This window comes from Lissotriton vulgaris, chromosome 2_1 (genome assembly GCF_964263255.1).
Source record: "Lissotriton vulgaris chromosome 2_1, aLisVul1.2, whole genome shotgun sequence".
NCBI classification, from domain to species: domain Eukaryota; kingdom Metazoa; phylum Chordata; class Amphibia; order Caudata; family Salamandridae; genus Lissotriton; species Lissotriton vulgaris.
Window position 1 is genome coordinate 62,864,562 of NC_141687.1, and position 25,605 is coordinate 62,890,166.

Sequence of the window (25,605 nt, forward strand, 5' to 3'; positions counted from 1 at the left end):
TTAGAGGTTAATGCGTGAGTTCTGGACTGTTGATTTTAAGGAACACTTTTGGTTGTATTTTTTCTATGGAAACATATGTTCATTATTCCCAATATATATTTGTATCAGCAATAGTTTTCCAGGTTTATTACTTCTAGCCCTGAATAAGTTCCAAGATGATATACATCTTTGGAACGAAACACATGTTGGCAGGATAAATATTGATTTTTTTTTTAATGATTATTTTGCGTTTTTATGAAATAAGGGACCTCAATTTAGAATACATCTGATGAATTCTATGTATAAACATAAAGTACATTATGTATTGAACTGTTGATTATCTTATTAATAACCTGTGGCCTGTTGAATAATACTGCACCACGAAGGCTAGATCAGCAGAAGGAGCTGTGGGCAAAGCCTTGGTAAAGGCCCGGACCTGCAAAGTGCAGACAAATATTGTACCAAGCAGTCTGGGGAGGATGCAGTACTGAGCAGAAGATTCTGCTGGGCCTACCAATGATTCAGGCTAGTGGGCTATGGGGCACAATTTATTGTATTGTAATTGCATTTATATAGCGCTTACTACCCCTGACGAGGCATCAAAAGCGTTTTTTCGCCGAGTAGCACGCTACTCCGGGACCCCTAGAGGATTAGTGGTGAATTAGTATAGTGAAATATGCAAGTACATTTTAAGTGGTGGATAGGTTAGTCAGTTATTTGGATTCGGAAGGATAGAAGAGGAAAAAAAGGTTTAATTATATAGCGCTTGCTACTCCTGATGGGATGTTGAAGCACGCTACTCCGGAAACCCATAAAGGATTAGTGGTAAATTAGTATGGTGAAATATGAAAGTAATTAGAGTGGTGGATATTAGGCAGTTATTTAGAGTGAGAAGGATAACGGAGGGATAGAAGGGGAATAAAGGTTTGCATTCATATAGCACCTGTTACCCCTGATGAGTGGTGAAGCGCTTTTCTAGAGAGTAGCACGCTACTCCAGAACCCATAAAGGATTAGTGTTGAAAATTAGTATAGTGAAATATGAAGTAATTTAAGTGGTGGATATAGTATTCAGTTATTTGGATAGAGAAAGGTAGGTGGCAGGATAGAAGAGAGAAAGAGGTTTGTATTTATATAGTGGTTGCTAGCCCTGATGAGGTTTTGAAGGGCCTTTTTGGTGAGTATCGCGCTACTCTGGAACCCATAAGGATTAGTGTTGAATTAGTATGGTGAAACATAAAATTAATTTGAGTGGTGGATACTTTAGTCAGTTATTTGGATTGAGGAGGTTTGGGGAGGGGTAGAAAAGGGAAAAAGGTTTGCATTTATATAGCGCTTGTAACCCTGATGGGGTGTTGAAATGCTTTATTGGCGAGTAGCGCGCTACTTTGGAACTCATAAAGGATTAGTGTATATTGGAATACGGAATATGAGAAGTGAACATGTTAGTCTCTTTTTTGATTGAAATCGATAGTGGAGGGATAGAAGTGTGAAAGTTTTGTTTTTTGTTTTTTTAGCTCATAGCAGTAGAAGGAGGCTTTTGGATGAGTGAAAAGGGGTTTTGGAGGGGAAGAGTCACAGGGAAGAGTTTAGAAAGGTTTGTTTTTGGGGATCTGTATAGTAAAAGATGTTGGATAATGCAAGGAGGGGTAGAGTAGGAGAGAGTCTAGATAGGGTTATTTTGGGGATCATAGTAGTGGTATGGGGTTTGGGATAAATGAGAGTGGATGTAGAGGATATATTGATAGATGTATAGGGTGAGAGATAGGATAGTGCATTGGAAAGAGTAGTAGAAAGAAGTTTGAGATGAGTCAGGAAGTTGGGCTAGAAGGTATATTGAGAGATGTATAGGCTGAGAAATAGGGTAGTGCATTGGAAATGCCCAGATTGGAAGAATGATAAATATATAGATCCATAAGTACATTTAAAGTATATAGATGCCTAAAGGAGGTAAGTATATGTAGATTAAAGATATTGATAGAGGTACAGGATGAGAAATAGGGTAGTGCATTGGATATGCTTTTTTAGGAGAAAAGTAACAGACACGGATCCAAGTACATAGATGCACAATGGAAGCAAGTACATGTAGAGCAAAGATTTTTTTATATTTTTTTACAACATAATTATTCTACATGTTTATACAAGGCAATACACAAAGATAGGTACATATCTATAATAAAAATAAATGCTAATATACTGAGGTATATGCTGTAAATTTCTGTTTGCGTATGGGGCTTATGTGGGGAAGAGCCAATTCTTGAGTAGTTTTTTGACGATAAGGTGGCGGTCGGTGGATCTTATGTTGGGGGGTTTGTAAAGAGTTCCATAGTTTGGCAGAGAAGGATGTGCCACCCATATTTTTTTTCTTGTATCTTTGGATTTTGAGGCAAGAGGCCCCTTTAGAGCGGAGGTTCCTTCGTTGAATGTGTATGGTGATTTTATTCCTGATGAAGAGTGGTCCCATTCCATGTACCGCTTTGTGGGTGATACAAAGCAGCTTGAACGTGGATCTCCTGGCAACTGGTAACCAATGCAGGGCTTTCAAGGCAGGGGAGATGTGGTCTCGCGCGGTTTGATACGCAAGAGTAGTCTGGCAGCCGAGTTCTGAATCCGTTGTAGTCTTTTCATGGCCGTTAAAGGTGATCCGTGGTAAAAGCTATTGGCGTAATCGAGTTTGGACAGAAGAAGGGAGATGGTAGCTTGGACTTTGTGTATATACATTTTAATAAATCAGCATTATACAAGACACAATATTTCAAGTCCAAGCTCCAAATTAACTGTTGTGGACTGGATGTTTGTACATCGAATATTCCGTATTGTGGTTACAAAATGCCCTAGCCAACCATACTCCCAGACAACTTTGATATAGGCGAGGGAACATGGAAGCAGTACTTAATTTGACCCGGTGTTTTTTGATGCTGTGCAACAGCACTTATTTGTCAACACAAGCGCTTTTCTGCCACATGGTGGCGCTGTCTAATTTAGAGATGTGGAGGATAGTTATATACATTAAAAAAATTACAATTACCTGCTGCTCAATCCGTTCATGTAGCTTTGTGGGCCTGGAATAGTTAGTAGTAGTGTTGTTACTATCATTGGCAGCATAGCAGGGGCAACGTGTGTCGTAAGCTGCAGAGTCCTTCTGACGAAAGCCCTGGCACTTATTTTAATTTTATTTGTATAAATTAAGCACTGCATGGTAGGAGTAGTTTGGCTGTCGGTGGCATTACTGCTTGCCCCACAGTGGGGAAGAGCAGCTTCGAATGGCAAACGTTAGAGATATTGTTGTGAATTTCAGATTCTTGGTGACTGTTATTGGCACACGGTGAGAAAAGAGGAGGCCTTTGTGCTAACGTTAGGGGGTGGGGTTGGTCTATGTGCAGAATAAAAAGCAGGGAGGGCTGAAACATAACACCTGCCATCTTCATTAGGCTTAGGTCTTCATTCCACCGTCTCCATTTAGAGAAACAGTATTTTATTTGTGTAGGGCAGGTGCAGTTCCCCCACAGTACTCTTTCTGCAAAAGACGCCCCTCCCTCTGTTGATAGTTGAAAGCGCGGAGAGATTGAGGAAATGGCCAAAAACGTTCTGATTTGTCCCCCAAACTCTTCTGAATCCGGTCATTTCACTTGGCAGGATGTGGGTAGTTCTAAGGAGCCGGGTGCATGATTAGATGCCTCTTGCCTAATGCTGGGACATGTACTCGCAGCGGACGCACGCCGAAGTTGCGCCTAAGTCCAGCCCGTCTGCGCCCGTCCGCGCTGAGGACGGGCTGGGGAACGGGGCTGGCGGGGAGCAGGCCATAATTTCTGCTGACAGGCGAGCATGTCCGACCAATTCCTATTGTGATCTAGTCGCACTGAAACCCATTCCTCTGCGCTGCCATTACTCTCTTCCGCCCGATGCTTTCCTGGGGTCCCCCGGTTGTTGTTGTTTCACCAGGAACACTGTGCCCTTAATATCCGATACTGTTAATGATAAAATACATACTGCCTCTTCCACAACTAAGGAGGAGGGTTTCCTTATTAATGCTAGGTTGCTGGTGAAGAACAACCTGGCGTTTAGGGATTTTGTCTCTTTCAGGAAACCCACTTGGGTCTTCATCACAGAAACCTGGGCCTCTGAATCCTCTGGTCTTGAACGCTGTTCCAGACGGCTACACGTTGGCAAGGTTGGACAGAGTGGAACGTAGGGGCGGAGGGCTGGGTATCCTATATAAGGTTTCCTCCATTTGTTGTGTCAAAACTCTCTCCTCCCATTCAGATCTCTTTCAAGCCATTTACTTTTCTATAGCCTCTTCCCCCTCAGTTTCCTTCTCTGGCCTCCTGATCTACAGACCTCCGGGCCCCAGAGCTGACTTTACCCAGGACCTACTGAAAATGTTAGAACCCTATTTCGGATGTGTCCATCTGACTGTTATGGGAGATCTAAATTTCCACTTAGAGGATCAAGGTTCCAGTGACACTCTCACCATAGTTGACTTTGGCAATTGGTGGATGGCCCCACCCATCGAGCTGGTCACACACTAGATGGGGTCTTCTCCAACGACCCAAGACATATGACAGGCCCTCCCATTCCCCTCGTGTGGTCTGACCACCTATCTTTCCCCCTGGAATTCAACCCCCCTCCCTCTCCTCACATGTTGTCGTGTGACCCTGGGAAAAGGGAACCTAAGCGAAATTTCGTGAGAATTGCTAATGACACTCTGGCCCCCCTCATGGCTCACGTCAGAACAGCTGCACTGGAGTTATCTAACTCCATTTCTAGTGCAGTGGACCTCCTGGCCCCAGTGTCGTATCGCTACTCTGCTAGGAAAAGACCCTCAGCCCCCTGGTTTTCGGAAAGACTCAGGCTTCTACGGCAGGCCTGCAGGAAACAGGAAAGGCTTTGGCGAGCCTGCTGGGATCTCAGGGAAAGGGAAAAACAAACTACTCCTTAGAAACTATAAAGCAAAGGTAATGGAGGAAAAGCAGGCCCATTTTTCCAATCTAACGACCTCCCTCACCTCTCCTAGGGAATTATTTAAAATTGTTGACTCTCTGTGCACCCTGTATACCCCGATCCTATTATAGGTTCCCAGTAGTTATGTGACAAGATCTCCCTATTTTTTCATTACAAAATAGTGGATATTCATACCTCTCTTGAAGTACAAAGGGATATGCTGGGTTCTCCTCTCCCTTTGGCCCCGGCCCTTACTGAAGGCTGTCTAATGGACCCTCATAGGAGCCTGTCTAATTTCCCCCCTCTGACTTACCAGCAGCTAGATCTGCTTTTAAATAAAACTAAATCTGGATCTCCTCTGGACCCAGCCCTCTTAAGATCTTGAAGGACTGTAGGGAAGTCTTGCTGCCCCTCTACCTTGAGGTGATGAACCATGCTATGACGGAAGGCATTTTTCCTTCCTCTTGGAAAAAGGCAGTGGTCAAGCCTTTGCTGAAAAAGCCAACCCTAGACCCGGATATATTAAAAAACGTTCACCCAATATCTCTTCTTCCGGCCCCAGCACAGATGCTCGAGACACACCTCAATCAACACCTTACGGCCTTTTTAGACGCCTCTGGCCGCCTGGACCAGTCAAAACATGGTTTCCGGAAGTTTCACAGCACCGAATCGGCTCTCACAGTGGTCCTAAATAACATTCGTGCGAAGGTCGACCAGGGCCAGACCACCCTGCTGGTCCTGCTCAACCTAACAGCTGCATTTGACACCCTATCTCCCTCTATCCTAACAGCTCGTCTTAGGGAGATAGGGGTGGAGGGCCCTGCGCTGAGTCTCTTGGCCCCCTTCCTCAATCAGAGGGAGCAGACGGTCAAGTTCGGAGAGTTCCTGTCCCAAGCTACACCTGTGCAATGTGGGGTCCCGCAGGGGTCGGCTCTCAGCCCCACTTGTTTCAACATTTGTGGCCCCACTTGCCAGGTTGGTAAGATCTTTTGGGATGGATGTGGTCATACGCCGATGACACCCAAATTATGGTGTCTCTCTCCCTCCCACTCGGTGAGTACCTCCGTTCTTAGCTTCAGGAACTGCATGGAGGCAGTTGCGCAGTGGATGATCTTGAACTCACTGAAGCTGAACAGAGAGAAAACCGAGGTCCTGGTCTTCGGCGGAGACCAGGATGTCTGGTCTAGTGACTGGTGGCCTCCCATCTCTTGGAGCCTGCCCCTCACCCACAAAATCAGCGCTGAATCTGGGCGTTCTGATTGACACCTCGCTCGACATGGTCCAGCAGGTAAACAGGACGGTCTCCACATGTTGGGGTATTATCAGGATCATGAGGAAAATCACACATTTTCTCTCCCTCCAAGCCCGCAAACAGGTCGTTGTCGCTCTGGTCACATCACAGCTAGACTATTGCACCGCGCTCTACGCGGGCATCAATAAAGGCCTGATTCAATGCCTGCAGATCGTCCAAAAAGCGGCAGCTAGGTTTGTCCTTGCCGCCCCCAGCCTCTCCTCTGCCACTTCTGCTAGGAAAAGCCTGCACTGGCTACCGATCCAGGCAAGGATTACTTTTAAGATCCTGTGCCTTGTTTATGGGGCCTTGTCTGGCAAATGTTCGGAAGGTTTAAGATCCCTGCTGGTTCCTTATGTTCCCAGCAGAAATCTGCGCTCCTCTAACAAGAATATCCGTCCCCCGGTTTCGCAGAGTCAGGTGGGGGGGGGGGGGGCCTTTTCCTCCCTGGCCCCCAAACTCTGGAACAACCTCCCCCCTGAACTGAAGACTCAACCCTCTATTATGCTCTTCAGAAAAGCATTAAAAACTTGACTCTTCGCGGAGGCATATTGATAATACAGCACCTGGCCCCGGTCTTATAATTTTTCACATTACATTTATTTGATAGGCGCCTTGATGCCCATTGGGCTAAGTCGCGCAATATAAGATGGCTTTCATTCATTCATTCATGTCGCCTTCTCCACCCATGCTTGCAAACGGTGCTCTGAATGGAAAGATATCACTGCTATCCCAGAATGCCAAGAATTGATGCTACTCGCCAATGCAGAGAGGAGCTGGTACTCACCCTTTCAAACTAAAGCAGTGCCCTTTAATTTAATTTTTTTAATGGTTATCGTTATGAGAAAAACACCTGTGTTGGTCTAAAAAGTTTTAAGTAACACCGACCATTAATGCACGTCCTAGCACAGAGAAGGCATAGAATGTCGATCAAAAGATGTCCTGAGATTAATCATGGCATGAGAATGGTCAATGACACTTCTGCAGCACCGCTGACCATAGACATCCCAGCCGCTGTGCTGTTTAGTGAAGCGAGGCCCAAGGACTGCTGCATGGGTTTCCCACGGTTGTTTGAGGTGGATGAGGTCTTGGTAACCCTGGATCACCCAGCAGAAATTATTTGGACATGAGAGGTCGCCATGACATGTGGAACATGGTCCTATTGCCCAGAGGTACTTAAGGTTTCACAAGTGTTGTCCTCTGCCCAAGAAATGCGGTCATATTATTTTAATCGAAACGCCCCAGTATCTGAAATCTGCCAAAATATTCCAAATATTTCATTATGTACCTAGGATTCACGTTTCCTTTTTTTATATAATGTAGCTCTATTATAAATGATGTGGCATCACAAAATGGCAAAGAAACCCAAATATTCAGCCCCCAACCACCAATTGGATTCCATGTTCAAACTCCCCTCTGTGTGTGTGTGTATTAATATGTAGGTGCAGATAGATGGATATCATGTGTGTTATATCAGTTTGAGTTCTTCCAGCATCGGCCACATCCGCCTATGGTGTCGGTTTGAGTCCCACCTTGCTCGCAGAACGTTTTTAGTTAATAACTTAGGTCCTCTTTGCCAAATGTTCACAAAACTACAAAAAAAAAAAAATCACCCACCTCAGGTCCTTCCTGAAAGGTTTCCGGTTGATCTGACAACTGGGGTCTGAGAAAAAGGGATTGGGCAACAAAACATGTTTTCCCCATGCAAATTTGCATAGGAATTTTGGGAAGTGATAGAGAAAAAATAGCTGAATATAATTAGACCAAACTTGGATGGAAGCTAGATCTTTACTCAAAAGGTGTACTTTTTGTGATTTGGTGTAAATCCGTACATCCGTTTTTTAGGTTTAACCCGTTTACCGTGGCGAATATTTTGCAGCAGTGCAGGCGTTCGACGGAGTGGGCGGGGCTGCATCGGCCATTGGTCGTGCGCAGCACCAATGATTAAAATATAGTGATATCTGGACAGTTGGTCCAATGGGAGTCCTGCGGTACTACTGTTGTACCGCGTACTGAAAAAATAAATAAAGCATTCTGATTAGCCGAGGAGGCTTTTTCAACTGTCAGTCCCGGTCCTGCAGGACCGAGCGATCTGATTAGCTGGCCGCAGCATGAACAGAAATAGTGTGAATGTCATTTTCGTACTTGGGAACTCTGACCCTGTGTTTTAAAAGAAATAAATTATAAATGGGATAGGAAAGGGGTACCAGGACACAATGGCCTTAGTGGGGCAGTCCCAGAGGGACATCGCCCTACCCCATGGGGCCAAAATAAATTTTAAAAAGTAGTGCCACAGGTCCTGCTGTTCTCCCACGGACACAGCGCACAACCCCCTGTGTGGTTCCTCAAGACCCTCGTGGGAGCCCTGGCACACAAGGATTCAGAAAAGGGGGTGGTGATGGACAGAGTATCTGAATTAAGCAGAACACTCCTACCCAGTCAACAGATCAGGGCTTGATCCATCACCGTTTTTTAGCTCACTGCACCATCCCAGTTCAGAACCTGGCTACATGCAAATTAGTCTGTGCCTGCCCCAGTGCATCATGGGAACAGGGCAGACCAAACTACCAAGCCAATTCTTTACCGGAAAGGAAACAAGCTTCCGGGGACCGGTTTCTGGCATTACAGCCGTCTTCGGCCCGGCTTGCTTGAATCCATATGGTGCAGTGAGCAAGGGACTCACATCTGAGCATACCCTACCACGCTTGTGGTGGTCAAAACGATTCAGAAAAGGGGGTGGTGATGGACAGAGTATCTGAATTAAGCCTAATTAAGACTAATTTGCATATAGCCAGGTTCTGAACTGGGGTGATGCAGTGAGCTAAAAAACGGTGATGGATCAAGCCCTGATCTCTTGACTGGGTATGAGTGTTCTGTTTAACTCAGATACTCTGTCCATCACCACCCCCCTTTTTTTAACCGTTTTAGCCACTACAGGAGTGGCAGGGTATGCTCAGACATGAGTCCCTTGCTCACTGCACCACTAGGATTAAAGCAAGCCGGGCCGACGACGGCTGAAATGCCAGAAACCGGTCCCCGGAAGCTTGTTTCCTTTCCGGTAAAGAATTGGCTTGGTAGTTTGGTCTGCCCTGTTCCCATGATGCACTGGGCCAGGGACAGACTAATTTGCATATAGCCAGGTTCTGAACTGGGGTGATGCAGTGAGCTAAAAAACGGTGATGGATCAAGCCCTGATCTCTTGACCGGGTATGAGTATTCTGTTTAACTCAGATACTCTGTCAATCACCACCCCCCTTTTTGAACCGTTTTAGCCACTACAGGAGTGGCAGGGTATCCTCAGACATGAGTCCCCTGCTCACTGCACCACTAGGATTCAAGCAAGCCGGGCCGACGACGGCTGAAATGCCAGAAACCGGTCCCCGGAAGCTTGTTTCCTTTCCGGTAAAGAATTGGCTTGGTAGTTTGGTCTGCCCTGTTCCCATGATGCACTGGGCCAGGGACAGACTAATTTGCATATAGCCAGGTTCTGAACTGGGGTGATGCAGTGAGCTAAAAAACGGTGATGGATCAAGCCCTGATCTCTTGACTGGGTATGAGTGTTCCGTTTAACTCAGATACTCTGTCCATCACCACCCCCCTTTTTGAACTGGCACACAAGACCACACAAGCATCAACAAGTGACGCTTGCGTGGTGTGCCAGTACTGTGGGTGACTCTTCAGCTCTGGTACCATCAGAGTACAACTGTACCACTAAAACAAAATTAAAAAAAGAAGAAAGTGAGGTGGGGTCTGTGGGAGGTTGGCCTTCTGCAGGAAGTTGGCAGTAGGGCCAGTCCGTAGACCACACTTAACATGGCCTAAAGTTAAGTTCAGCGAGGGAGTTGGGTGGGACATTGAAATGGACTCATGATGGCCTGGACACATTGTAATGGGCTCATGAAGGGTGGGACACACTGAGATGGGCTCATGAAGGGTGGGACACATTGAGATGGGCTCATGAAGGGTGGGACACATTGAGATGGGCTCATGAAGGGTGGGACACATTGAGATGGGCTCATGAAGGGTGGGACACATTGAGATGGGCTCATGACAGGTGGGACGCATTGAGATGGGCTCATGAAGGGTGGGGCACATTGAAATGGGCTCATGAAGGGTGGGGCACATTGAGTTGGGCTCATGAAGGGTGGGCACATTGAGATGGGCTCATGGCGGGTGGAACACGTTGAGATGGGCTCATGACGGGTGGGACACATTGAGATGGGTCATGACGGGTGGGACACATTGAGATGGGCTCATGACGGGTGGGACACATTGAGATGGGCTCATGACTGGTGGGACACATTGAGATGGGCTCATGAAGGGTGGGGCACATTGAGGTGGGCTCATGAAGGGTGGGACACATTGAGATGGGCTCATGACGGGTGGGACACATTGAGATGGGCTCATGAAGGGTGGGACACATTGAGATGGGCTCATGAAGGATGGGACACATTCAGATGGGCTCATGAAGGGTGGAACACATTGAGATGGGCTCAGGAAGGGTGGGGCACATTGAGATGGGCTCAGGAAGGGTGGGGCACATTGAGATGGGCTCATGGCGGGTGGAACACGTTGAGATGGGCTCATGACGGGTGGGACACATTGAGATGGGTCATGACGGGTGGGACACATTGAGATGGGCTCATGACGGGTGGGACACATTGAGATGGGCTCATGACTGGTGGGACACATTGAGATGGGCTCATGAAGGGTGGGGCACATTGAGGTGGGCTCATGAAGGGTGGGACACATTGAGATGGGCTCATGAAGGATGGGACACATTCAGATGGGCTCATGAAGGGTGGAACACATTGAGATGGGCTCAGGAAGGGTGGGGCACATTGAGATGGGCTCAGGAAGGGTGGGGCACATTGAGATGGGCTCATGAAGGGTGGAACACGTTGAGATGGGCTCAGGAAGGGGGGACACACCGAGATGGGCTCATGAAGGGTGGGACACATTGAGATGGGCTCATGAAGGGTGGGACACATTGAGATGGGCTCATGAAGGATGGGACACATTGAGATGGGCTCATGAAGAGTGGGACACATTGAGGTGGGCTCAGGAAGTGTGGGGCACATTGAGATGGGCTCATGAAGGGTGGGACACATTGAGATGGGCTCATGACGGGTGGGACACACCGAGATGGGCTCATGAAGGGTGGGGCACATTGAGATGGGCTCATGAGGGGTGGGGCTCATGAAGGGTGGAACACGTTGAGATGGGCTCATGAAGGGTGGAACACGTTGAGATGGGCTCATGAAGGGTGGAACACTTTGAGATGGGCTCAGGAAGGGTGGGACACACCGAGATGGGCTCATGAAGGGTGGGACACATTGAGATGGGCTCATGAAGGGTGGGACACATTGAGATGAGCTCAGGAAGGGTGGGACACTTTGAGATGGGCTCATGAAGGGTGCGCCACGTTGAGTTGGGGGCCTGTAACAGTGTGGCATACAGATGGCTTTGGAGGGGTTGAGTCATACTGAGAAGGACCTATGAAGAGGTGTGGCACATTTTCATGCTCACATGAATGAATAGGGCTCTTATTGATGGGGTCCTTAAAGATGTGTTTGCAGTGGGTGTCTGACAAGAGTGGGGAAGATTGAAACGAGTCTTCAAGCAGAGGAGAACATTTTGATTGGTGTCTTGGCGGTGGGGCGCTTGGAGATGGGAATCTGAAGAGGGGGTGCTTTGCAAGGACATATGCAGGGGTGGGGCGAGTTTTAGCAGGCTTCTGATCCAACCTCTTGTTTCATAATAACAATGCCTCCTTTCTCCTTGCAGGGAACCCGTCGGGAAGTTTGTGAGAGCAAACCCTGCAGTCTACTATGTGTCCTAGTGAGTATCACTTCTGGTGCTTGTCTGCATCTCTTATGTTCTCACCTTTGAGCGTACAGTCGGAGTTTGCTGGGTTTGATGGGTGCAATTAGTCTCGTTTGCTTTCAGTGTTGGTACTTGTTTACGTTTAGTCTTGTATTCTAAGCACTCGATTTTTTTGCAGATGGAGAACCCAAGAAGGTGGACGTAATGTGATTGATTTGTAAAAGTGGGCAGCGGGTTGGTGGGTTGGGTGCTGATTTTAGCAGACCTACCAAATTCTTTAGAAAAAGATGAGCACAACCTGAGGAAGTTTTAAGTTGAGGAAGTGTTGAGATCAACACTTCCTCAACTTAATTAAAAAAAACACCTGCTGACATTTCACACCCCAAAATGGACATTGGCTGTACAGGGTCTTGAAACACTGGACGCCCACTCTGTGAAGGGGTTTCCAGTTCATCTTTTGTGCCACAGTGTGAAATCACTCTTCACTGGGAGACTGTATGTAGGGTGGGCCATATTGTGTATCCCATGGTGGCACCGTGTGAGTTGGCACGTCTGTTGGTGCGAATCAACCAGACATGCAATACTGGTTCAGTGCTGCAAATGGGTGGGTACACACTGGCTGTCGGTGCCAGTACCATTTTGTGTATTTTGAGGGCCTGAACTTCTTTCCGACAGACAGTACCAATTCTTATGCCACTGGAGGCTGCTTGTGGCACGTGCTTTAATGTTATTGTGGGAAGTCTGACATGCAGTGGCATGTCTGACGTGGGATGTCTGGCATGCAGTGGGATGTCTGACGTGGGATGTCTGACATGTAGTGGGTGCGCGTGGGAGCCTTCATTCATGGTGTCTGTTTGTGAGCATGTGTAGTTGTCTTGGGGGCATCCTAACATTTGTCAGCCAGGATTGGTGCACGTGTGATGTTTCCCAGTTTACTAGAGAGAGGAAGTGGATGCAGTGAGATATCCTCGCGTGGAACGCCCTCGTCCTGCCTGGACAGGCTGTGCCCCCACCCGCTCCTCCCCAGACCCCGCCCGCGCTCTGAAGCCCTGCTCCGCCGCCATCTTTAAGCACCTAACAATGCCGCGCCCGCCTCATGGCTCTTGCTCCAGCCTGCGGATTCCTGGTAGTCGGCATATCCGGCCCTTTGAAGTGTGACAGCCCAGCCCCACGCTGGAGATGCCTCCGAAAGCAGGGATCTGCGTGAGGAGTGTGCGGGGGGACCAGCACAGAACACTTTCAGAAGTCCACGCCTTACGCTTCGTGATTTGCTCTCTGTTTTGTGATTCGCTGGCGGGAGTCGCTGCCGCCGTTCCTTCTGTTGGAAAGAGGGGGAGGGCGGGGAGGGCAAATGAGAGAGATTGGAGGAAAATCTCATTTGTCCCGGCCTCCTCTGGTATCTGTTCTTACTCCTAAAATACCGCACTGAGGCCTCCTGCCAGAGTTCAATAAAACCGTTAAGAGTTTATTTATGAGTTTAGAAGGGTAAACGCCGGCTGTACGCCTCCTACGGGATACAAATCTCAGATTTGCAGCTCTGCATACACCGACCCGTGCACGAGGCTAAACCGCTGAGCATTGTACTGGGGCTAGAACACATTGCATGCAGGCCACAAGTGGAAGCCTGCAGAAGCCCCTTTAACCACAGGGCTTCCTGAAGGGACTGAAACATGTCCTGAGGTTGGAACATATTACATGCAGGCCACAAGTGGAAGCCTGCAGCAGCCCCTTTAACCCCAGGCTACCTGAAGGGACTGAAACATGTCCCGAGGCTTGAACATATTACATGCAGATCACATGTGGAAGTCTGCAGCAGCCCCTTTAAGCCCAGGCTACCCGATGGGACCATCTTGCAGAGTAAACGAGCTTCTGCAGTGGGCTCATGAATAACGATGGGGGGCACCTATAACCTGCAAGTTACACACCTCTGTCTGCAAATTACCACCAGCAATGGAAAATGTGACTGCAAGTTACACCCAAATCCTAGCAGCAGAGATGCCACCCTCCTGAGCTGTGTGATTAGAGCAGAAACCCATAAAACGGAGGACTGTTTTTGTGGCATGTCCTAGATGCACAGATCTGTACTTTCAACTCTGTGTTCATTACACCGAGAGTTAGATGGCTGCACATGGTTGAAGGACTTTATACTCATAACCACATTCTAAGCCGGGTTATAAATGTAAGCGATCGAGGTACGAAGATTAAAAGCGCTTGTGTAGAGCACTCGAAGTGAAGTGTCTTAAGACAATAGCTGCTGGTAGCACTGTGCTATGCTTAATGGTCTTAAGTGTAGCTACATCTGAAGGATGAATAGAGAGCTCACTCCTCTGGGACGTGAAACTGTGAGCTGGCGGGTGAGGAGATCTCTGCAGCTGACATGGTAACTATTTAAACCTGTCTTACCGGATAAAGGGGTTTCCTGTCATCTCACTACTGAAATGTTTGTTCTGATTGACTGTTCATTTGATTGCTCATTGCCTTTTTGCACAAGAGGTCTTTAATATAGTGCATTGTCTGCTCACCTAATTTGCACACTGGCTCATTGCACAAGATGTTTGAAACATTAACATATTTTATGGGTTTTTATCCGATTGTAATAGTGTTTATTAACTAAACAATCCTTTAACTTACTGAAAAGTTTTGTGCCAAATGCATTCATGTGAGCACTGTCAGTGACCCAGCTCAGACTGGAGTGGAGGCGAGAGTAGAGGCACTTTGAGAGAGCTCTGTAGATGTGCCAGTACAGATTCATAGGTAGCAAGGCACGATGCACTTGTGCATAGAGGTTCGTTTTAACACTTTTATGGCTAGGAGCTAATGTTCAAGGTGCTCACTGATGGCCCACCCTTGCCTGGAATCCACTTTGTGTTCTAGTACTTCCTCCTTTCTTTGCTTTTTTTATGAAAAGCCAAGCACCGGAATGCAAATAAAGAAGCAATTCTAATGCCCGCCAGGGGGCAGTGCAGGGTTATGGAAATGACTCGTGGGTTGGAAGGGGCGTTTGCCAGGAAGACCCATGAATTGTAGAATGCTCTGCGAGGGACTCTGAGATGGTTAGGGGAAGGAATGCACGGTGGGCAGAGACACGAGGGAAGAAGCGCATAGGAAAACTCTGGAGGGGGGTAAAAGAGCATCAGGTGGGTCCTTATGTACTTATTACAGCGAAAGAAGGTCTGTGCGCAGTGACTGTAGAGCTGAGCACGCGCAGATCTGGTAGCTACATCAGATGATACAACTCCCATCAGCCGGCTGAAAGCACCAGGCCAACTATTCATCTCTGACCTTGGTAAAGACGTGTCCATCTTCAGTCGCGGAATCCACCAAATTTGAATCGCAGCCCAGATTAGAGATGAGCCGCCACCCACACCCATGAACCATTACAGAAGCGTCAGCGCAGAGAAGCGTGACGTATCATGGAGGGGCTTCAGAACTAACCCTCTGAACCCAGAGGATGCTAAAGTATCGGTGGGCAACCTGGACCTCCGGCTATCCACCGCTCATTACCAAATAGGCCCACCAAAACAAGAGAATGTAAATTTGGTATAAAATCCCAGGGATGGCTCATTGCTAGCCTAGCAGACCTCAAACAAAGCGCCTGCTACCGTGCGTGTTGGTGATGCACGAGGGTGTGGACTGAAGACCGGCTTATCTGGGAAACACCGGAGAGGCCACCACATTGCTATCAAGAAAGCCAAAAATGCCAATGAAACACCATCAATGAGGCCTCCAACCAAATGAGGGCAGCAGCCTGCATTTTTGAAAACCTAGATTTGATGACCAGAAGAAACCTCCCTGTGCATTAAAAACATTAAGACTTCTTTTTCTTTTTTTAGATAAAAAAATAAGCATCCTCCATAACTATTCTGAAAACCCTGCGTTCATTAACTTATCCCACCCGTTCTTCCATCCACTTCTGCAACCCTCAGTCAACTGCACACCAATGAGATGCTGAACCTGTCCTGGCTAGCCAGACTCGTCTAACTGAGCTCTAGAAGTGTGCCCAGACATGGCAGTCAACAATTCCTCGTGGCGCTCTTCGGTGGTCTCGCAAACAGAAGTGCCACCCTGCTATTCCTTAAACGAAAGGGACCTGGGGAGTCCAGTACTATAGGAAACAAGCGTCCCTGTAGGGGGCAGTGTGACCTCCGCTTCCATGGAAACCCAGTGCATGAGCATCAATAGATTGTGTTTAGTAGAAAGAATACATTTTATTTGATTTTTCAACATTTAGAAGCTTATGTGGACAACATCATGTAAGTCTGTTAACATACATTGGAAATGAGTGTTCCCAAATGATGCAACGACGCAGTGAAAGTGCAGCGAGTGAGTAATAAGTGCACTATTGCTATACAATATATACATAAATAGTGACTGTGGCGGGTGCACACTTGTTTGAGCTTCTGAATTTCATAAACCGTACAGTGCACTAAGAAGCGAAACAGGAATTGCAAGAATGCATTTCGTCATAAGACCTTGGCTGTACGTCTAAAGTAGAGTGAAAGGCAAAGGGGTGAAAAACATGTGCGGCCGACTGACGAACCTGAAATGAAAGAAATAGGCACAGAAAAGAATGACCCTGAAACACCGCTGGAATGTCTGATCATGGGCCATGAACTTTTAAAGCAAATGTCCTTGTCCTGTCCTAGGGATGGGTGGAGCAGGGAATGGAGTTCGTGACTCTAATTCTGCAGGAGATTGCGAACCTCCACCCACGAGTGCGAAGCCAGGCGGGTTTGTGTTTGGTTTGCATTGTGTTACCGAAGGAGGACTGATCGTCTACTGAATACCGGCAATAGGAATACCCTGATGCAAAAATATGGTGGACCATATCAAAGACCAAAACATCAAAAGTGCATGTAGAATAAGTATAGATTATTGTGCTTAACTCTACATCTATGTAACTCGAAGACGTATGGATCGTCAAGGAATTTATATGTGGAGTTAGGTATAGTATACCACGGTATTCTTTCTTCTATGTTCAGGGAGCGCACCAAAGAACTTTGCGGTACAGCCCCTAACATTGTTGCTACAGATTCCTCAAATTGATCAGGCCATGGTAAAGCTGAGTGCACTGAGAGCTGCCTTTGACCATTTCATGCTGGTGGGAATGGATGCTTTTAAAGATGAAAAAGTGGGGTACCAAACTGAGGAGGCTGAGAAAACAAACCGCACGGAGCTGAGGAGAGAGAGGACCAAATTAAAGAAGCTGAAGAGACACCAAATGGCTTCCGTCTGCCATTCTGGGCCGTGAGGTTCTCCAAATCAAGACCCACGCCACAAAAGGACTTATGAAGTTGATCTTCTCAGGAGGGTTTGTAGGTATCAAACTGTCAGGCATTGTGTTACTCAGATGCTGTCCCGGAGCACAAGATGTCACTTGGCATAAGCTCTGCTTGGAAGGTTCCTTACCAGTTACGCATTCGCAAACAGAAATAAACCGCAAATGTGTGAAGAAGCATTGATACCAACAATGCATCCTTTATTCAATACCCCTACCTCAACTCTTTTGGCTGATGTTGACATTGCAAACATTCCTGAGTTATTTCAGGACCAAACAAGGCCTAGTGGATTGATAAACCCAAAAGGAAAACCAGTGGATTAATAAAGCTTAGCAGGTCACGCCACCTCGGCTGTGACGTCCCACGTGCCCAGGTGCTCCAGATGTTCAGATTTATGCAAAGATATTAAGTTGCTTAAAAATGAATAAACAGTACACAAGATATTCTACCTCTCTTGTATGAAATTCATGAGCAGTGTAAAAGTAAAACTTGTCCATATGTTATTGGGAAAATAAAGAGGCAGCAGAACAGAGGTCGCCACTTGAATAAATGAAAGACCAAATGGAAATGCCAGTAGAGATGGAGACCAAAGTCTGAACAAATTTATCAAAATGCATAAGACAAAAATAGTGATTCTGGACCTTCAGTTGATGTGTAACTAAAATAGGCAAACATGAGAAAAGCAAGTCAAACAGCGACAGATCCGTCGCCTCGCAAGAAATATAAAATTTTAACAACACCGTGTTATCATTTTATTTTTCCCTAGTGGCTCTGTAGGTGCAGGGCGAGGCGGGGCTAGACTGCCCACAGAGCAGAGGGGGAGGTGTGGGCACTTTCTAAAGTTTGGCAGGCCACCTTGGCATGGCATGTATTGCACAGCCTGGATGGAGAACATGCACAGCCTCCCCAGCCCCTGTCTGAGCGCCGAACTAAGTGCTCAGACCAATCACAACGCTGATCTCATGCTGGTGACAGCAGCGTTGTGATTGGCTAAGGGAGTTTGGGTACTTCCTGTTTTCTACGCCGTAGACAGAAGGTGAGTTACATTTTCTTTCTCCCCCCCCGCCCCCCCTTTTTAAAATTTAAAATCCCACCCTCCTCCCTGCACTACCACTACCACCCGTAACTGCCGCTACTGAAGTCAAAGGTAAGACAAACACCTGCAGCTCTCCGATCTGCACAGAAGAGAAAACACACACACATACTGGCGGAATAAGGCTCTGAAAGATCGAAGTCCTACTCTTTTTGTTGATGGCAAGACCTTAAATGAACAAAAAAAAATGCGAAAAACACATTTGAAATCTCTTTTGAATACAGAAGCAAACAGTGGACAAAAGGAACATTCTCATGTTACAAGTAGCCTTTTGTAAATGAACTACTTTTGACCTTACTTCTCCAAGGTCCGCTTATTTGTGATAAACCGTATTATTTTATTTTTTGTATGGTATAGAGGCCAAATGGGCATTGTGTTTCTGCAATTTATATTTGTATAATAAAATTAAGCTAGTACTATTACCCAGTTTAATGGTACTCCTGTTACCAACCTCTAAAGGATGGAAGGCTAAGTCGACCTTGCCAGGATACACTCTAATTCCACCACATATCTCAGCTGTGAGAATGTACCTCACTGATTTCTTTTCTGCTGGCTACTTTCCTCCACATTTACTAGCCAGTGGGGTGAATGGAAAGTGTAACAATGATGCTTAGAAGGGCAGCCTGGCCCAATCTGTCCTTCTCTTTTTCTGGCCTACATTCGACACGCAAACCCTGCCTGGGCTCCAGGTTTACCTCTGCTTTCATTGTGCCCATCTTATGTCTTTCTGAAAGAATCTGCAATTTTCCCTCCATCACTTATGCTGTGCTTTTCTACCATTTCTGTAAAAATGCTTTGTATGATTTTGCACGTTACTATTAAGGCTTCCCTGCAACTCTGTCATATCTTTGAGTTCGAAGAGCTTTTCAAAAAGAGACTGTCCTATTGCACTGTTTGTTTGTCGGATATGAATATAATTTCCCTCAGTGTGCACATTTTTGCAAATTTTTTATATCTAGAGTCTGTCCTCTTTGGGCTTGCACTTTAATCCCTGCTTCATTGTGTTGCCTTTTCTAAAGGGTCCCCTGCATGCATATATATTTGAACTCTCTCTCTGTCTCCCTCTCCGCAGCGCTGTGTTCTTCGTTACCTACCTCGTGCTGGCATGCTGCCAGGGTCCCAGGTGAGTTCACCTCTGTTAATGTTGCACATGTTAGAAATGAAAGACTTGTCTTTGGGTGGCAGGAGCTGCCTGTTGCCTAAAAGAGGGATATAACCTTCAAAGGTACTGCAGCTTCTACCCACTGGCATCTGCAATCTATTGCGGTGAAGAGGCCCGATCTTCACAAAAATTGAGAAACATCTCTGTACTGAATGAGTGATGAACACCTCAAGTGGTAAATCCCTTTAATTGTTTAAAGTATCCTTCAATTCAATTATTTTTCTTCCTTTTCCGTTGTCAAGCTTCAGCATAAACCCCAAAAAACAATGTCTGTGAAATAGCCCTCCGTAATACAGAGGAAAAACTTTACACGTCTTGGGACACAACCAGTCCATTCCTCTTGTTGGTACTTTTTACAGTGAAGAAGAAACAAGTGAATTCAGTTTTTGCGTGCAATATATTATACGGTAAAACGTACTATGATGTAATGTTCATGAACCTGACAAGCTTTAACCCAAGGCAAAAGATGATGGCATGTGAGCGTTGAGCGCTAGGTGAGCAGATATCGAACTGCTGGAAGGCAGTAACTGGAATTTAGCCATGGTAGGATTTAAGATTTGTAGAATGCAAGAGTCAAGAAAATGTAGTTATATTGTGTGCTGCTATAAATTGTTTAAAATGCAATATGTTTTACTTTAAAACCCTCCCTTGGGGAAGGGACCTGTTTTGTCCTGAAATGCACCATTTTTCCCCCTGGTGATATACGCGTTCACCGACAAATGTTTGTGCTTAGAATGCAATACATCCTTCGTCCACAGTGCTGTACTCATTCCCCACTGAATGTTCGTATGCTGAGAATGCAGTACACCCTGCGGCCACAGGGCTGTACTTATTCACCACTGAATGTATGTATGCATGTTCAGGATGCAATACACCCTGCTGCCACAGCACTGAATGCATTCACTACTGAATATTCGTATGCTTAGGATGCAATTCACCCTGCGTCCACAGCGCTGTCCTCTTGCCCCACTGAATGTTTCTATGCTAAGGATGCAATACACCCTGCGCGTAAAGCGTGTACTCATTCTCCATTGAATGTTCGTATACTTAGGATGTATCACCCTGCATCCACAGCGCTGTACTCCTTCCCCACTGAATGTTCATATGATAAGGATGCAATAAACCCTGGGCCACAGCACTGTACACATTCACCACTGAATGTTCCTATGCTTAGGAGTGCAATATACCCTGCGGCCATAGCACTGTACTCATTCCCCACTGAATGTTTGTATGCTAAGGATGCAATACACCCCGCGGCCACAGGGCTGTACTCTTTCACCACCAAATGCGTGTAATCATTCTCCACTGAATGAGTACACCCTGCGGCCACAGTGTGTACTCATTCTCCACTGAATATTCATATGCTTAGGATGCAATACATCCTGCTGCCACAGAGCTATACACATTCACCACTGAATGTTGTATGCTTAGGAGTGCATTACACCCTGTGGCCACAGGGCTGTACTCATTCTCCACTGAATGTTCATATGCTTAGGAGTGCATTACACCCTGTGGCCACAGGGCTGTACTCATTCTCCACTGAATGTTCATATGCTTAGGAGTGCAATACATCCTGCGACCACTGCGCTGTACTCATTCCCCACTGAATGTTCGTATGCTGAGGAAACAATACATCCTGCTGCCACAGAGCTATACTCATTCACCACTGAATGTTCCTATGCTTAGGAGTGCATTACACCTTGCGGCCACAGTACTGTAAGCATTCACCACTGAATGTTCCTATGCTTAGGAGTGCATTACACCTTGCGGCCACAGTACTGTAAGCATTCACCACTGAATGTTCCTATGCTTAGGAGTGCATTACACCCTGCGGCCACAGCTCTGCACTCATTCTCCACTGAATGTTCGTATGCTTAGGACTTCAATACACCCTGCGGCCACAGCGCTGTACTCCTTCACCACTGAATTTTCGTATGCTTAGAATGCAATACACGCTGTGTCCACAGCACTGTACGCATTCACCACTGAATGTTCGTATGCTTAGGAGTGCAATACACCCTGCAGCCACAGCGTGTACTCATTCTCCACTGACTGTTCGTATGCTTAGGATGTTTGTATGCTTAGGATGCAATACACCCTGCTGACACAGTGCTGTACTCATTCCCCACTGAATGTTCGTATGCTAAGGAAGCAATACACCCTGCTGCCACAGAGCTATACTCATTCACCACTGAATGTTCGTATGCTTAGGAGTGCAATCCACCTTGCGGCCCCATCGCTGTAAGCATTCTACACTGAATGTTGGTATGCTTAGGAGTGCATTACACTCTACGGCCATAGCACTGTAAGCATTCACCACTAAATGTTCGTACGCTTAGGGGTGCAATACACCCTGCTGCCACAGCGCTTTATACACTCACTCCCAAATGTTTGTATGCTTAAGATGCCTGCAACCTGCTGCCACAGCACTGTACTCATTCACTACTGAATGTTTGTATGCTTAAGATGTATGCAACCTGCGGCCACAGGGCTGTTATGCATTCACCAGTGGTATGTATTTAATCGAAAAAGTGCTTCCACAGAAGAAACTTACCACACACAATGGATAAAAGCGTGAACACAATACAAGATTAATACACAAGGGAATTCAAACACATCAATAAAAAATAATCGTAATACAGTTTTCCTAAATATTCATACCATATTATAATACAAGAAAAGATCCAAAACATATCAGGCGATGGCAAACATTAATTACAGGTGGATTTTACGAAAAATAAAGTGCTTCCTCGTATGCTGCTTTAAAATATTTTGAAATAACTAGGCCAATACATGGTCTCTGACAATGTAACCAACCCGGACAATAGAACACCACATGATTCATATCGTGATTCTTGCCACTGCGACACTGACAACTTGATGAAAAGATTCCCCCTCCCTTTTTCGTCCATGTATTTTCACCAGTCGGTATTTGGCCTGAAATGCATAAACCTTCTACGTGCAGAGGGACGTAAATTACTCACCACGTCTTAAAAGCATACAGCGCTCCTCTTGCTTTCAAAACCAATGACAGTGAGAAAACAAACTCTGTCCCTGGAGCCGACGGGGGAGGAAAAGTTCAAGCATGCCATGCGTGCACTTTGTTCACCCGGGGACAGGAGATTTGCACGCGTAAGGAGTGCACATCTCCTGTCCGCGAGTGCACATCTCCTGTCCGCAAGTGCACATCTCCTGTCCGCGCGTGCCACCTCCCGTCTCCCTTCGGCAGAGAAACCGGTGACTGTAGGTCTCGCCAAGGCAAGCAGCGCATGCGCTGCATCGCTAAGCAAGACCTAAAAATCTGAAGATAGTGTCTTAAGGAGTGTGGCTTGTTATCATGAATCCTGCAGCCACATCTGAAGTAGTCAGCCACAGTTTGATGTCGGTCTCTTCCACCTCACCCTTTTTTCTTCTTCTTGCTTTGAGGTCCTAATTCAAATCCTATTGTCTGTCTTGTGGGTACACATCGGTTTTTGATTTTTTTTCTCCCATTGTCTTTTCTCACCCTTATTCCTTTTGGTCTGTAGCTTACTTGTGCGCTCTCTTCCAATCTGTCCCTGGCTGCCCTCCTGCTGGCAAGCTTTACTTTCAAATCTTTATTTTGGCTGTATGCCATAAAAGAGCAAGAAAACATAGTGTAAAACATTGGAATCACTCCGCATACACCAAAAAAGCGTTAAAGCCTTCTTAGATCAAACATGCATCATAAAATATTTGATAAAATCGATGCAGCCAAAACATTTCATGAACTCACTAAAAAGTCACAAAGGTGAAGAAAAGCAGTCTTGGTCCATAAATTCTCAAGGTGCTGGTGCATAGGTGAAACCAAGTTCTATTGGTGCCCTATGCTTTAATAATTTACAGATACATTCATGAACTACAATGTCTCAAAGTGCTTACTGGTAAGCAGATTGTGGTCTTACCTATTCCTGTCAGTAGTATTTCCGACCGAGAGAGAGCAGGTGTGTAGAAGACAAGTTGCCGAGCGTTCTGTTACACCTTAAGGCCCACAGCAGTTTGCATGCCTGTCGTTCCAAGCCCCTCTTTAAAATGTTAAAATTTGGAACTACAAGTCCCAGGATGCAGCGGGCTGTTAGTTATAAAGCATGGCCTGGCTGAAGGTTCCACACATGACACTGGATCAGGCCGCAATACATGAGGAAGCAGTAGGGGGCGGCTGCTGAATCCAGTCTAATAAGCTCTCATACTGCTATGAGATAGTTTGTCTGGGTGACCTGACTCCCCCGGTGGTGGGAGAGGGGTGTGGCTGCAGCAGAATAGTCTGATGCAGAGCATGCAACCCTGGCAAGGGGAAGTCGGGGAAGGGCTGCTGCTCCGCGGAAGTAGGAACTCGGGCAAAAGATGAGTGAATACCTGATAGTATCAATTCACCCTGTCCCATGGACGAGAATTCACCAAAATGCCTGGGGTAGTAGAAGTGACATCATATTCCCATTGACCTTCACTATCACTCACACCACACCTGCTTAGACATATAAGACATATAAACACATTTGCGCTTACCCACATACTCTCACGTAAACAAATTGTCACCCACAAACACGTACATTTAAAAGTATTTTGTTATGTACCTCAGAGAAGGTCTAATTCCAGCTAATTGTGCTCCATTTGTATTGCACTAATAGTGGATAATGTAATATTATTCACCATTCGTGTAATTAAAGATTTGACAGAAGAGAGTGGAGCCCCAACCGAGGTCCATAAGGACAAGTTGCAACCGTGTTCCTGGCACTGACTTTGCCACCTCTGAGGCCAGTGGTCGCACAGACTGTGCCAGGGGTCACAAGAGATAAGCAAGAGGTTGCAACTGCGATCCCTAAATGACGTCCATGCCCTCTCCCCACTCGTCTTCCCGGTCCGTGCTAAAAGCTCCTTTTCCGTTTCTTCCTTCATTATTGAGCCCCTCCCCCCACTGACCACCCCTGTATGGTGCTTGGCAGACTGCGTCGGGGCTCTCTCCCACTCAAGATTTGCTGTTCGTCTCCGTAACCTGTCTGTTGCCTTAAGGCCGTGTCTGACCTTCACCCAGTCCCTCCCGTTCCTGATTGTGCGAGCGTGCACGCACCAACCATCTGCGGCCGGCACCTGTCGCCTGATGGTGCAAAGCACAAGTGTTTCACTCCTGCTGCCACAGGGCAGCTTGAATTGTTTAACACCTCTGACTGGTCAACTGCACAGAGGTAGTGCATGCAGTGCAGGCTTACTGTACAGACACTGTAGGGTGACCACATTGTTTGGTCGTCTAAAACAATATATGTATTGAATGTTTTGTTCTAATTCGAATTTATTATGTAAATCTACGTCTACAATTACAGCATATTATTGCATTTCAGGCATGATATTGTATCATTAGGCCATGTATGGATGAATCAATCAATATATCCATTTATAAAGCGCGCTAATCACCCGTAGGGGTGTCAAGGCGCTGAAGGGAGGGGGGGGGGTGCTGCTACTGCTCGAACAGCCAGGTCATGCGGTGCTTCCTGAAGCTGAGGTGGTCCTGGGTCAGTCGTAGGTGTGCGGGAAGGGAGTTCCACGTCTGGGCGGCCAGGTAGGAGAGCGATCTTCCTCCGGTGGTGGTTCTACGAATCCGTGGGACGGTGGCGAGGCTAGCGTAGCGGAGCTGGCGGTTTGGAGTGTAGAACGTGAGGCGATTGTTGAGGTATTTGGGGCCCATGTCATGTAGCGATTTGTGTGCGTGGGTGAGGAGCCTGAGCGTGATCCTCTTGCTGACGGGGAGCCAGTGCAGGTCTCAGGTGGGGAGTTATGTGGCTGCGGCGAGGGATGTCGAGGATGAGTCGTGTGGATGCGTTCTGTATGCGTTGGGGTCTTTTCTGAAGTTTGACTGTGGTTCCTGCGTATAGGGCGTTCGCGTAGTCTAGTCGGCTGGTGACGAGTGCCTGGGTGACCGTCTTTCTAGTTCCGGTAGGGATCCACCGGAAGATCTTTTGGAGCATGCGCAGGGTGTTGAAGCATGAGGATGAGATGGCGTTTACTTGCTTGGTCATCGTGAG

At 46.7% G+C, this 25,605-nt stretch overlaps 1 protein-coding gene and 1 pseudogene across 1 annotated transcript in view; both read left to right on the forward strand.

Annotated features, from left to right (window-relative positions):
- Positions 1-25,605, forward strand: part of TMBIM1 (transmembrane BAX inhibitor motif containing 1) — a 183,034-nt gene that overhangs the window by 137,747 nt on the left and 19,682 nt on the right. Inside the window, exons 5-6 of the mRNA XM_086954468.1 lie at positions 11,998-12,051; positions 19,481-19,531. Of these exons, the coding sequence (XP_086810594.1) occupies positions 11,998-12,051; positions 19,481-19,531 (105 nt within the window). The remainder of the gene's footprint in view (positions 1-11,997; positions 12,052-19,480; positions 19,532-25,605) is intronic.
- On the forward strand, positions 13,929-17,973 carry LOC147729571 (condensin complex subunit 3-like; annotated as a pseudogene).